At 43.6% G+C, this 13,211-nt stretch overlaps 1 protein-coding gene and 1 long non-coding RNA gene across 6 annotated transcripts in view; both read left to right on the forward strand.

Annotated features, from left to right (window-relative positions):
- B3GALNT1 (beta-1,3-N-acetylgalactosaminyltransferase 1 (Globoside blood group)) overlaps positions 1 to 13,211 on the forward strand; it is a 28,191-nt gene that overhangs the window by 10,631 nt on the left and 4,349 nt on the right. For 2 of the 5 annotated variants that reach the window (XR_014526447.1, XM_083504468.1), the window contains exon 2: positions 5,569 to 5,817. Coding sequence is in view for 3 of the 5 variants with exons in the window: in XM_083504468.1 (XP_083360594.1) it covers positions 5,654 to 5,817 (164 nt within the window). In the remaining 2 variants the exon portion in view is untranslated. Of the gene's footprint in view, positions 1 to 5,568; positions 5,818 to 6,054; positions 6,078 to 6,274; positions 6,318 to 13,211 lie in introns of those variants that run through there. The other 3 variants (XM_083504471.1, XM_083504470.1, XM_083504469.1) reach the window with 3 other exon arrangements.
- LOC310707486 overlaps positions 1 to 13,211 on the forward strand; it is a 54,718-nt gene that overhangs the window by 9,736 nt on the left and 31,771 nt on the right. The gene's annotated exons all lie outside the window — the stretch shown is intronic.

Here is a 13,211-nt window from a genome sequence, read left to right on the forward strand (position 1 = left end):
AACAATAAAGCGCCTCCATAATCAAATGGAAGAAAGGTAAAACAGCTAGTAAAGAAGAATAGCTGCAAGTAATAGTGCTATTTCTTAACACTGAGGCTCAAGAAGGGTAATAACACTTCCTAATCTCAATATCCTGTGAGGCCTCAACCGGCATTCCTCTATGGACTGTTCCAGACGACCAGTTTACTGAGCATTCATCCTGATTTGCTTGTACAAATCTATGCAGTGGTTAGACTATGTCTGATCTTGAGAATTTTTCTTCCTGATTTGTTTATGAGGCAATTAAATGACAATGAGCATCGATACCGATCTGTTCCGGTACTCCTCCTAAAAGTCCTATTTCAGATAAAGAAAACTTTATAGGCTGAAGTATTTGTTCAAGGCCATCTTGGCAAGCAAGCTATCAACTGAATCATGTTTTTATGTAGTTTTTCAATTTCATTGTTCTGCGTGGGACAATGACAATAAAGATATTGTATGTCTCTCAGATCAAAGTCCAAAATTACATTTTGTGATCTGTCGCTTACAAACTCTGCTACTTGTATTCTCCTTGAACAAACCTGTGGCACAAGGTGATCTTGTAAAATTATAAATGCAACTTGTCCCATCAGGCCGGAATTATGATGAGACATAGGCCCCCAACAAATGAAAATAAGGCATTAAGATTTAAAATTCGGCTACACAATAATCTAATCAAGTTTGCAACATGCACCGTGCCTGACTTTTAAATATCTGAATGAATAAAACTCCCATTAAGTCAATAACCACCGCAGACCTGATAAACGTAATTTTTAATACTGTAGCCCACTCTTTGCCCGATAAAGCTTCCCGGAATTTATTATTGTTTTAATTTTATTTTAGACTACCTCTGTACTGCTGAATATACAAAATAAATCTTAAGCAGTGTACAGCAAATTTTAAAAAACAAGTACTACAGAAATATACAAAAAATGAGTAGAAATCAATACAAGGGTAATAAATACAAACTGATTTGATTAAGTTGGCAAAATATTTTGGTGAAAATATCCAACTATCAGCATGGGAAAGATTATGGAATAAAGAATGGAAATTTACGGCCTGTTATACACTAAAAGAAAATATTTTGAAGATGTTTTACAGGTGGTATATAATTCCCAGCAAACTATCCAAAATGTATAAAATGAGATGTAATATGTGCTGGAGGTGTAAACAGGCAGAGGGGACACTGTTCATATGTGGTGGGGTTGCAAAAAAAATTAAGAATTTTTGGGATGTTATATATGAGGAATTGAAAAAAAATGTTTAAGCAAACTTTCATAAAAAAAACTAGAAGCCTTCCTCTTAGGCATTTTAGATTCAGATATTCCAAATGAAAAGAGAGAATATTCGTATATGCTACAACAGCAGCAAGAATAGTAATTGCCAGAAATTGGAATGGAGAATTAGTACCAACAAAAGAGGAATGGCAGGATAAATTATTTGAATATCTTGAACTGGCAAAAATGATGGAGACAATTAGGAGACAACCAAACCTAAAGTTCAAAAAGGAGCGGGAAATTTATAAATAATATTTAAAAAAACAGTGCCCTCAAGTTAAAACCTGGACATGCTTTGATTAATCTTTGCAAACCACAATATGGATAATAAGTATAGTATTCAGATAACAGAATAAATGACGAAATGATTAAAGAAGCAGTTTATTGAACAGATAAGACAGACCCGCTTTGAGGAAGACGGAAGTCTATTGGGGAAGATAAAGAATTGGGAATTAAGAAGATGGTGGCATTAAGTTCTTTTGTAAGAACGTATGGATTTATGGATGCATGGATGTTTTTGTTGTTATTATTTTATCATTTTTGTTAATTTCTTCTGTGTGTTTGTTAACGAAGAAAACTAATAAAAAGCATATTTTTAAAAAGAACATGAAAAAATACATACATACATACTGATATCAATACCGTAATAGAGTATGGATGCTACTATCTTCTAGCTCTCCTTCCCACTCAATATCTCGCTCATCCTCCTGGCTTTTACTCAGGAATCTACCTAACCATCCTGGCTCCAACACAGGGCTCAAAAGCTCACCCTAAAATATGTCACACTTACAAAATTCAGTAATAAGACAGTCCCTGCCCCATGGCAGACCCAGTACATTTTGTCCTTTGAGGCAAAATAATAAACCACACACACCCTGCCACCATTGCCTCCTGCTTCAGAGACCTACCCTGTGTGCTGAAGGAGGAAAGGGAACAAAAAGAGCTCAAATCTGCAGCCAGAGTTGCTTGCCTCACCATGTCTCATAAGCAGGCAGGCCCTGCCATGCCCATTGACTTACAACCTACAACAGATGATGTACAGGAAAAAGGGATTGAGAGGGAGGAGCACACTGGAATATAACTGGACTTAGAATGTCTGTCCAAGGGCCCGTTTGGATGTTCCCTAAAGGTCTCTTCCCTATTCATAGGTTGTGCTTCTTCTTACACAGTGAGAATGCCCTCCAACATTTCGCTCATGAAAACAGGGACATCATATTCAATAATATTAATAATAATATTTATACATTGCACATCTGACTAAGTTGCCCCAGCCACTCTGGGCAGCTTCCGACATATATAAAAACATAATAAAACATTTAAAAAACTTCCCTATACAGAGCTGCCTCCAGATGTCTTCTGAAAGTTGCTTAGTTACTTATCTCCTTGGCTTGGGGATTGCATAACTCCATACCCTCCAACATTTCTCTGATGAAACTAGGGAAATTCTAAGGAAAAGATGACACAACTTTGATAATAATAATAATGAAGAAGAAGAGTTTGGATTTGATATCCCGCTTTTCACTCCCTTTTAAGGAGTCTCAAAGCAGCTAACATTCTCCTTTCCCTTCCTCCCCCACAACAAACACTCTGGGCGGCTCCCAATAAAGTATTAAAAACAACACAGCGTTAAATATTAAAAACTTCCCTGAACAGGGCTGCCTTCAGATGTCTTTTAAAGATAGGATAGCTACTTATTTCCTTCACATCTTGGCAGAAAGTGAGGAGGAAGTAAAGAACCTCTTAATGAGGGTGAAAGAGGAGAGTGCAAAATATGGTTTGAAGCTCAACATAAAAAAAAAACTAAGATCATGGCCACTTGTCCCATCACCTCCTGGCAAATAGAAGGGGAAGAAATGGAGGCAGTGATATATTTTACTTTCTTGGGCTCCGTGATCACTGCAGATGGTGACAGCAGTCACGAAATTAAAAGACGCCTGCCTCTTGGGAGAAAAGCAATGACAAACCTAGACAGCATCTTAAAAAGCAGAGACATCACCTTGTCAACAAAGGTCCGTATAGTTAAAGTAGTGATGTATAGAAGTGAGAGCTGGACCATAAATAAGTCTGATCACTGAAGAATTGATGCTTTTGAATTATGGTGCTGGAGGAGACTCTCGAGAATCGCATGGACTGCAAGAAGATCAAACCTATCCATTCTTAAGGAAACCAGCCCTGAGTGCTCACTGGAAGGACAGATCCTGAAGTTGAGGCTCCAATACTTTGGCCACCTCATGAGAAGAGAAGACTCCCTGGAAAAGACCTTGATGTTGGGAAAGATTGAGGGCACAAGGAGAAGGGCATGACAGAGGACGAGATGGTTGGACAATGTTCTCGAAGCTACTAACATGAGTTTGACCAAACTGCGGGAGGCAGTGAAAGACAGGAGTGCCTGGTGTGCTCTGGTCCATAGGGTCACGAAGAGTCGGACACGACTAAACAACAACAAGGAAAAGAGGGACATTCCGTGATCACATCAGAAACCGTGACGGTTTGTTCCATGGCCTGATGATTATCAGTGTGTAACAGAGAGGTGGCACCAGTTAGGAGGACAAAACCACAGTTTAGATTTGACTTGCAGCGATGTGGGCCAGAAGTAAAGCAGCAAGTTGGGGAGCGATTACTGATTTCTAATTAAATCCAAGGCTGAGGCTATGGAAGAAACAAGACCCCTTTGGCAGGTCAGTACTGTGAACCCTCTATTGCAGGCTCAGGCTGTATATATGTGTAAATAAACCCTATATCATACAGACACCAGAGACTCTGCTGTGCCACATTCCAAAAGGAAACATAAACCCTGGGTCTGCGTCTGAAACCCCTGGAATCTTGCACCGCTTGGAGAGGCATGCAACAGTATGTTCTGATTAAAGGATGTTTAAATGTTCCTGTTCAAATTCTTACTGTGTTATCTTATAGCTGCAAATGGCTTAGAAGCCGTTTTGGCACATTAGTGGTACATATCAAAATAAATACAATCTGATAGGGTGCAGCAGAAGGAGAGAAAAAAACAGCTCCCTGGAAAAAGGGGGGTGGGAAGTTGACAAAAATAAGAGAAAAGACAAAATTGTGTTAATAGGAACGGAGAGTTGGAAGGGACCCAAGGGTCATCTAGTCCAGGCTTCCTCAACCTCGGCCTTTCAGATGTTTTTGGCCTACAACTCCCATGATCCCTAGCTAGCAGGACCACTGGTCAGGGATGATAGGAATTGTAGTCTCAAAACATCTGGAGGGCCGAGTCGAGGAACCTTGATCTAGTCCAAGCCCCTGCAATGCAGGAATCTCAGCTAAAGCATCCATGACAGATTGAACCTGGATGTTGTAAATACAGTACAGTGTTTTGGCTGTATATGTTAAAAACATTGAAACATAATTGAAAAATAAATACATAAAACCTAATATTTAGGAATCAGTTATATGCTAAACTGTCCTCCTACTCTTACTGAGTTCGTCTTTATCCTATACAGTGGTACCTCAGGTTACATACACTTCAGATTACATACACTTCAGGTTACAGACTCCGCTAACCCAGAAATAGTGCTTCAGGTTAAGAACTTTGCTTCAGGATGAGAAGAGAAATCGGGCCCCAGCGGCGTGGCAGCAGCAGGAGGCCCCATTAGCTAAAGTGGTGCTTTAGGTTAAGAACAGTTTCAGGTACAGTACAGACCTCCGGAACGAATTGAGTACTTAACCTGAGGTACCACTGTATTCTGATTCAGTTCTCTGAGTGCTGTTGCTTATGACGCCAGCCAAAGGGAGGCACTGAGATGCATTGCCAGAACTGGAGTAACCAACTCGTTAAAGTCCAAAAAAAACCCCCAACCCCAACCTAAAAGTTCTAAATAAAACATGACACACCTTGCACTTTCAAACAAGCCGAGATAAGGAATAAGGAATTGTTTTGTATCCATGCAAAGAATGCTGACAGGAAGAGACCCGTAAATTAAGTGGGAGGGATAAAAAATGGAGTAGCCGGGAGAGAAACACCCAGTTATATAAAAGGCTGCCGGGAAGGACTTTGCTTTCCTTGCTAGCTCAGCTTCTGGTACGACTTGAGCCTCGCCGTTATTTCTCCCCTCCTAGCGCAAGAAGCATTTGAAGCGCAATTTTTTAAAGAGTCGCACAGCGATTGCATTTGATTCCGCCACCCCACCCCCACCCCGTCTCCACTTTCCATTGCCTACGAAAGAAAGCACGAGTTTGAACGATCACGAACTTCTGCCTTTCCCCTTTAAAAAACAACCAAAACAAAGAAACTTTCCCCGATTCACTTGCCGAGAAACTGCGGCTGCTACGCGAAGCAGTGCAAAGCGATCAGGAAATCCGGCCTGCAAGCACAGGGGTCGCTCGCCGGGAACTTGCACATGTCTGACTCGCTTGCGTCTCTTTCTTCTTTCTCCGGGAAGCCATCGCCGGCCGGAAAGGAGGCGCGATTGCCATCTGGGTTTTGCTGCAGACCGGCTGGAGTGAGCGGGATCCGGGCCCGGAAAGCAGAAGCGAGCCGGCGGAACTTTCGGAGAGGTTGGCGGTAAGAAAGGAGACGTGGGTGGGGGAAAGATGGGGGAGGGCGTTTTATGCTGCTTCCAATCGTCTTTCGGGGTGGGGGTAGGGTAGCTCATGAAATCCGCATTTTTCTGTTATCCCGAGCGATTGGAAACAAGGACAAGGGTCCTTGCCTTTGGCTCCCGCTCTCTGAAACCTAAACAAGCATCGAAACAACAGGGGGAGTCTTGCGGCAGCGCCTTAAAGACATAACGGGATTTTGTGTACGCACCGTCGGATGCCTGGGTGAGCGGCAGACTACCAGTCAGATTTATAGACAGGGGAACATCGAGTGGCACTGGGAGGCAAGGTGATGGATTTCCAGAGCATAAGAAGTTCATTAAACAAGCATTTGCAGGAGTGGGTTGGTGATCCGCGGTCACCAAAGCTCAGCCACGCCCTACGATCTGCCCTGCGCAGATAAGAGGAAAAATCGGGACAAGGAGAGCCCCCGGAGGATGGACGGGGCTGCGCTGCAGTCTGTGGGTTTGTAGATTTGTAGGGCGACCGTCCAACCACGTGCAATGCAGGATTCTCATCGGACGCCTCCATGACAGATGGCCACGTGGAGGGAGATAAGGAAGGGATGGCTCATCAGTGGAAGATGGGAAGTGGCTCAAAATGGTTAAGGGTCGGGATGAGTATGCAAATAGAGTTTGAAACTGAAAGTGTGTACAGTATATAGTACTGAGGTCAAGCTGCCTCTTAAAATGGTAAACAAACAAACAAACAAACAGTACAACATCCACACAAAACCTTTGGCAATATTTCACAATATGGGGCTCTCTGAGTGGCAAAATGGATCTTCTCAATAATGGGCCTTCTCTATTTTGCACCCCCTCCGCTCGATTGGCACCCTGTGTGGGAAAACCGCCTACACCAACCTAAATCGGAACAAAACGTTCCCCATCTTGGAAAGCATTTGCAGATACTGTACTGTATTAGATTTCAGGATCTGAACTGTGGTGCAATGCTCCAGATAGTCAAGCTGTGCTGGCTCTATTTCTGCAGGAATAGTGTAGTGCAGGAATGGGGATCTGTTGGCCTCCAGATGGTGGACTGCAACTCTCCTCAGCCCCAGCCAGCACGCCCAAGGGTCAGGGATGATGGGAGTAGTCCAATTACTTCTTGATGGACTCCAGTGTCATCAGTCCCATCCAGAAGGAAGTCACTGTGCTGTCTACTTTTTCTTAGTTTGATAAGAAACACCCACCTATTTTAAGGTGTGCTGTCCTGCCTTCAGTTATTTCATGAGTCATTCCAGCACTTTAACTTGGCAGGGATGAAATCTTAGATGGTGTGGTGTGGAAAACAGTGCAAAGCTTTTGCTGCTGTCTAGTTTTCTCCATGCCCAAGGATCACATTTCCTCTCATGCCAGGGAGAGATAATAGATTCAGATGTCATTCATTATAGTCCTAACAATGCAGTTGGTTCAGGTTCTATAGCCTGTGCTTTGGGAAAAAGCTTAGCGTGACTCATTCTAAATTACCGTATTTTTCGCTCCATTGGACGCACCGGACCATAGGACGCACCGGACCATAGGAGGGGGAGAACAGGGAATTTTTTTCCCCCCTTGTTCTCCCCCTCTAAAACAAGGTGCGTTCAAGGTACATTCACCAGAGCTTGTGGGGCTGGCGGTGGGGCGAAGCGCTGCTTTCCCCCACCGCCAGCCTCAAAGATCCCTGAAGCCTTTGGAGCGCGGCGCCCCGCTGCCCTGCAGAGGTTTGCGCGCAACCGTCCCCAAGCTAGAGCAGCGAGACGGAGCCCTCCGTCCCGCTGTTCTGGCTTGGGAACAGCCTTGCTAGCTTCTGCAGGACAGTGAGGTGAAGGCACCCCACTGTCCTGGAGAGGTTTGCGCGCAGCAATCCCCAAGCTAGAGCAGCGAGACGGAGCGCTCCGCAGTGCTCCGTATTCCTGTTCTGGCTTTGGGCTTAGCGGCGCAGCCTGCATTCGCTCTATAGGACGCACACACATTTCCCCTTAATTTTTGGAGGGGAAAATGTGCGTCCTATAGAACGAAAAATACGGTAACCACTTTGGATGCATGTGATGAAGCAACTAGTCGTTAATTCACACCCACACACCAAGGACTCAGACTAAGGATTCTGTAACAAGCACAAATAGAAAAAAGGTGAGTGCTGGAGACACATGTTGCTTCTTTAGATTTTGCTCTTCTGCCAGTTGAAATCCTTTTTTCAGACTTCAGTGAATCTTCTTGGTCTTCTCTTTGTGGGATAACCAGCCTCATATAACCTGTTGGTTGAGTCTCATTATTGCATGAAGGGGTTAATACCATAGAGCAGGCATAGGCAAACTCCGGCCCTCCAGATGTTTGGGACTACAATTCCCACCATCCCTAGCTAATAGGACTAGTGGTCAGGGATGATGGGAATTGTAGTTTTAAACATCTGGAGGGCTGGAGTTTGCCTATGCCTGCCATAGAGTAAGCTGTCCTACCAGGCACTCTCCTTATCTTGGGAGGAAATAGGTAATCAAGCCTATGTTCCCCCGCAGTCTACCTAAGAAGTTCAATGTGTGAAGAGGTTTGAACTGGTTGCTCCAGCTTAGACCACATGGCTCCCGCCAGCCTCTCTTGAGTTCCTATACCAATAATTTAGGAACCTACCCTGCTTTGTAGCTAAGCCAAGGTTTACTGCCTGTGCAATTTTGTGAAGCACATGAATATGACCTTTGAAGCATTGGTAAGTAAACAATTTTTAAACTTACCAAAAGTGTGGTATTTTTCGTATGCTGAGGGAAGAGGGAAACTTTAGAAAGAAACTTACCATATTTTCAAAACTAGGCATCTGCTGTGCATCTTTTTCCATGTTCAGAGTAATATAAGAAAAGAAAAAGAGGTCCTATCCCCAGGGAGCTTACAGTCTAATGTCTAACTGTGGGAGAGAGCAGGAGAAGGGAATGGAGAGGAAAGAATAAAGGGATGAGTGCAGTTATGCAGATTCAAGTTTTATTAAGGAATGTATATGCTGCCTTTTTTTGGGGGGGGGGAGCTCTCTAAAGGCAGCTGACAAAACATAATGAAAACAATATAAAACAACTTTTTAAAAATGCATATTAAAAAATCAATTAGGAAGCTAAAACAGCTGCAATTTAAAAACTAGCACAACACTTTTTAGTAAAATGCAAATTGAAACCAAACCAGTTTAAAAGTCCTTTTTAAGAGCTAGCGAAAGTGGGGGGCCACCATGCACATTTCCTTCAATAGAGAGTTCCAGAGATATGGGGCCAGAACTGAAAAAGTTCTTTCCAGCCTGCTGGAACTTGATGGGAGGCCTCTGAGGCTGCTGCTCCTAAGGCAAATAGATTCAACCAGCAAAGAGAACTACAAACAAGTCTCCAACAATGAGGAGGATAAATAAACAGAAGCAAAAGCTAACATTTTGTTGCCGCCCTCCAGACTTCTTGTCGAAGAAGCACACGAAGAAGGGCCTCAGATGAAGATCGCAGGGTCTGGCTCGGTTTATATTCAGCGAGAAATGATCCTTATTGCGGTCCTGAGCCATTTAAGGCATTATAGGTCAAAACCAGCACTTTGAATTGGGCCCATAAATTAATTGGCAGCCAAGCAGTCAGGCCAAGATTGGCATTATATGCTCAAGGAGCTTCTTGCCCTAGTGAGCAACTTGGCCACTGAATTCTGCACCAGCTGAAGTTTCCAAACTGTCTTCAGAGGCAGCCCCACATGTAATGCATTGTAGTAATCTGACATAGAGATTACCAGAGTGTAGATGATAGAAGTTAGGCTATCCATGTCCAGATAGGGGCGTGGCTGGACCCCCAGCTAAAGCTGATGGAAGGCATTCTGTGCCACTGAGGACACCTGAGCCTCAACCAACAGCATTGGATCCAAATGAACCCCCAAGCTGTGTACCCATCAAGGGCAGTGGCGTAGCGTGGGTTGTCAGCACCCGGGGCAAGGCAAGTAATTTGCGCCCCCTAACCCGTGGATTTGCGCCCCCTAACCCTAACCCCCAGATGTTGCGCCCGGTGCGGCCGGCCCCCCCTGCACCCCCCACACTACGCCACTGATCAAGGGCAGGAATAACTACTGCAAATTTAAAAATTCTGTGATTTTCCCCCCTGCATCAAGAGTGCTCCCACCACTGGTTTGTTAAGCCATGCGCACATGATATTAGCCACAGTCTACAACTATCCTGTATTTTCTTAAGAAATACTGCTTTTTGAGGTATTTCTCCTCAAAACAGCTTTGCTCTGATTTGAGAAGAGAAGCCACATGTGAATTGAAACACAGCGGGGGAGAACTACCTTACCGTGTTTTAAGTTGGTAATGTGTACGCAGCCGTAGTTAAAAACAAGTTGAATCGGCAACAAAACGTTGCAGTGTGGAGTGCTTCACTCCCTGAACGCCATTCCTCCCATATCTAGTTGTGCATTCCCCGCCCCCATACACCTGCAAAAAGCAGTGTTTTGTGACCCTCAGTGGGGCATTTTTGGGGTTTCCCCTTAAAGAGTTTTTGTTTTGGTCACCCTAACTCTTCTTTGTACAGTGGTACCCCAGGTTACATACGCTTCAAGTTACATACGCTTCAGGTTACAGACTCTGCTAACCCGGTAGTACCTTGGGTTAAGAACTTTACCTCAGGATGAGAACAAAAATCGTGCGGTGGCGGCGGGAGGCCCCATTAGCTAAAGTGGTACCTCAGGTTAAGAACAGTTTCAGGTTAAGAACATACCTCCAGAACGAATTAAGTTCTTAACCCGAGGTACCACTACTCCCTAACCCTTCTTTTGTACTCCTACAAACCTGCTGTTTCCCTCAGGGGATGTTCATTTGCCTATGTAAGCACTAGCACTGAAAGCCTGAACATCAGGGAGGGAATGGTTGACTCAAGAACCTTGTAAAACAACTCTCTGATTTTAGAACTGCGGCTGCTTCCCTACAGTTTAGTGTAACTTCAGCAGAGGGCAGCAAATTCCTTCTTCTGAAAGTAGGCAGTGCTGGTGGTTGTTTTACTTTCTGAGAGAGGCATAGGATGTGAAGCGTGAATGCCTGCAAACTGATTGCCAAATAATATTCATGTTTTTCAAAAAAGAGAGAGTAGAAAGTGGGGGTTGTAGATGGTTGATGGAGAACCCTGGGTGAGAGACAGAGAAATGTCATTCTCCCAGAGTGAGAAGCTGTGAGGAGAAAGGTGAGCGTTGGGATGAGTGACTTTAGTCTGTGGGTGTTAAGAATTATTTTTTAAGAGAGGACTCCATATCCTACTTATTCTGTTCGTATTTTTTGTAGCTGCTATTTTATTGTAAAGTGGTACCTCAGGTTACATACGCTTCAGGTTACAGACTCCGTTAACCCAGAAATATTACCTTGGGTTAAGAACTTTGCTTCAGGATGAGAACAGAAATCGTGCTCCGGCGGCGCAGCAGCAGGAGGCCCCATTAGCTAAAGTGGTGCTTCAGGTTAAGAACAGTTTCAGGTTAAAAACGGACCTCCGGAACGTACAGATTAAGTACTTAACCCGAGGTACCACTGTATTCTGAAAAACTTTAATAAAAACCTCATACCTGAAAGAGAGAGAGAGAGGTGAAAATTTTGGATTGAGAGCTGAAAATTTTGAATTGGAGTTTGGGGGAGAGACACAAAACATTCCACTAAAACAACTGTAAATTTGCTCTTTTCTTGACTTTGTCCAATCTTTGATTTGTACACCACATTGTGAATTTAAAATGCCACTCTGTATTCATTTACTTCAGATTTCGCCCAGCTAAATGCCTTTAATGCCTGGTATGGAATTCAGTGGGGTTATAACCACTTTAAGATTGTAGACGTGGAAGGTTCCCCCCCCCCCGCCCCCAAAAAATCCAAAGAATTTTCATCGCCCATCATTCTCTTGTTCTTCAAGTATGATTGTACATGACTGGAACAAAGGACCAGTGAAACATTGATCCCAGCGCAGTATTGCAACCAGCCACAAAGACTGTTCACATGTTCCATTCGCCAGCAGTAGCATCTGTTCACTTTGTAATGTTTGTGTAGTAATCCCACAGCTCTGTAAGGCAGATTATACACAGGAACATAGGAGGCTGCTTTAATGAGAGTCAGGCAGTTTGCCCATCTAGATCAGTGTTTCCCAGACTTGGGTCTTCAGCTGTTTTTGGACTACAGTTCCCATCATCCCTGGTCCTGCTAGCTAGGGATGTTGGGAGTTGTAGTCCAAAAAAAGCAGCTGGAGACCCAGGGCTGCTTGCACCAGGGATGAGGAACATGGGGCCCTCCAGACGTTGCCATACCACAACTCCTATCCCCCCTGCCATTTTATTATTATTATTATTATTATTATTATTATTATTATTATTATTATTATATATTATACCTGGAGGTCTCAGGGCAGTTCACAGAATAAAATCAAAATATAAAACCACAAAATACACAATCAAAATAAAAACAACCCAATACCCCCTCCCAACCCCCACATTTTAAAAGGGCATAGGATGTCAGGAAGAACTTCAGTTTCTTAGGGCAAGACTAGCTCAGTTAGTTAGAGCACGATGTAATAATGCCAAGGTTGCTGGTTCGGTCCTTGTATGTGACAGCTGCATATTCCTGCATTGCAGGGTTTTGGGTTTTTTTACTAGCTAATCCTCCCAGTTCTACAAATCTTTGATCCTATGACTAGATGTTACGGAGTTGTTGCAGCTCTGTAGTTTTCATCTCTTCCCCTTGTTGTTTCGCATTGCTAGATTACAGCACATTGTGTCATGAAGCCGTACCAACGCTGCCTCCTGTTACTGGCTGCTGGTGGTTGGACAGATAAATACACAGTGTATAATGATGCCATGTTGCGCCTTGTGCATGAAACTAGGCATTCAGAGAAAAGAAGGGAAGAGAGAGAGAGAGAGATAATGGAGCTGTAGTCTGTTAAGGCCGTGAGAGTTTTAGGAGACTCCTGTTCCCTTCACACAGCTACACTTTCCCTCTTCTTGGAGCCAAGGCACTAACTCCTTGGTAGAGGTTGAGCAACCAGTGAGTGCCCCTCTTCAGTTTCTCAAGACATCCCTAAATATATTGAAATCTTGAATTTGCAAGAAATCCTTTTCATCCCTGCTCCACTGCACATGTTAAGCAGTGAACAACATATTTAGTTCTGCTTTCTGCGTTTATTTGTCTCTGTGGTGTACCTCAGCTAATAAGAGTTCCCTCTAGTGGCCAAAGGAGGGGGGCGAGGAATCTTCTTGCTCTCACAGACTTTAGAGCTAATTATCTCACGTAAAAATTGTTTGTGTGTTTTTATGGAAAAGCATTTGAACTACTGTGGGTTGTGGTTTTTTTTTTGAAAAAGGAATTCACACTTTTGTCCCAATAAGCATCAGCTCCAATGAGTTAACACTTTTGAAAT

This window comes from Podarcis liolepis, assembly GCF_965112155.1.
Source record: "Podarcis liolepis genome assembly, chromosome: 5".
Classification (NCBI taxonomy): Eukaryota; Metazoa; Chordata; class Lepidosauria; order Squamata; family Lacertidae; genus Podarcis; species Podarcis liolepis.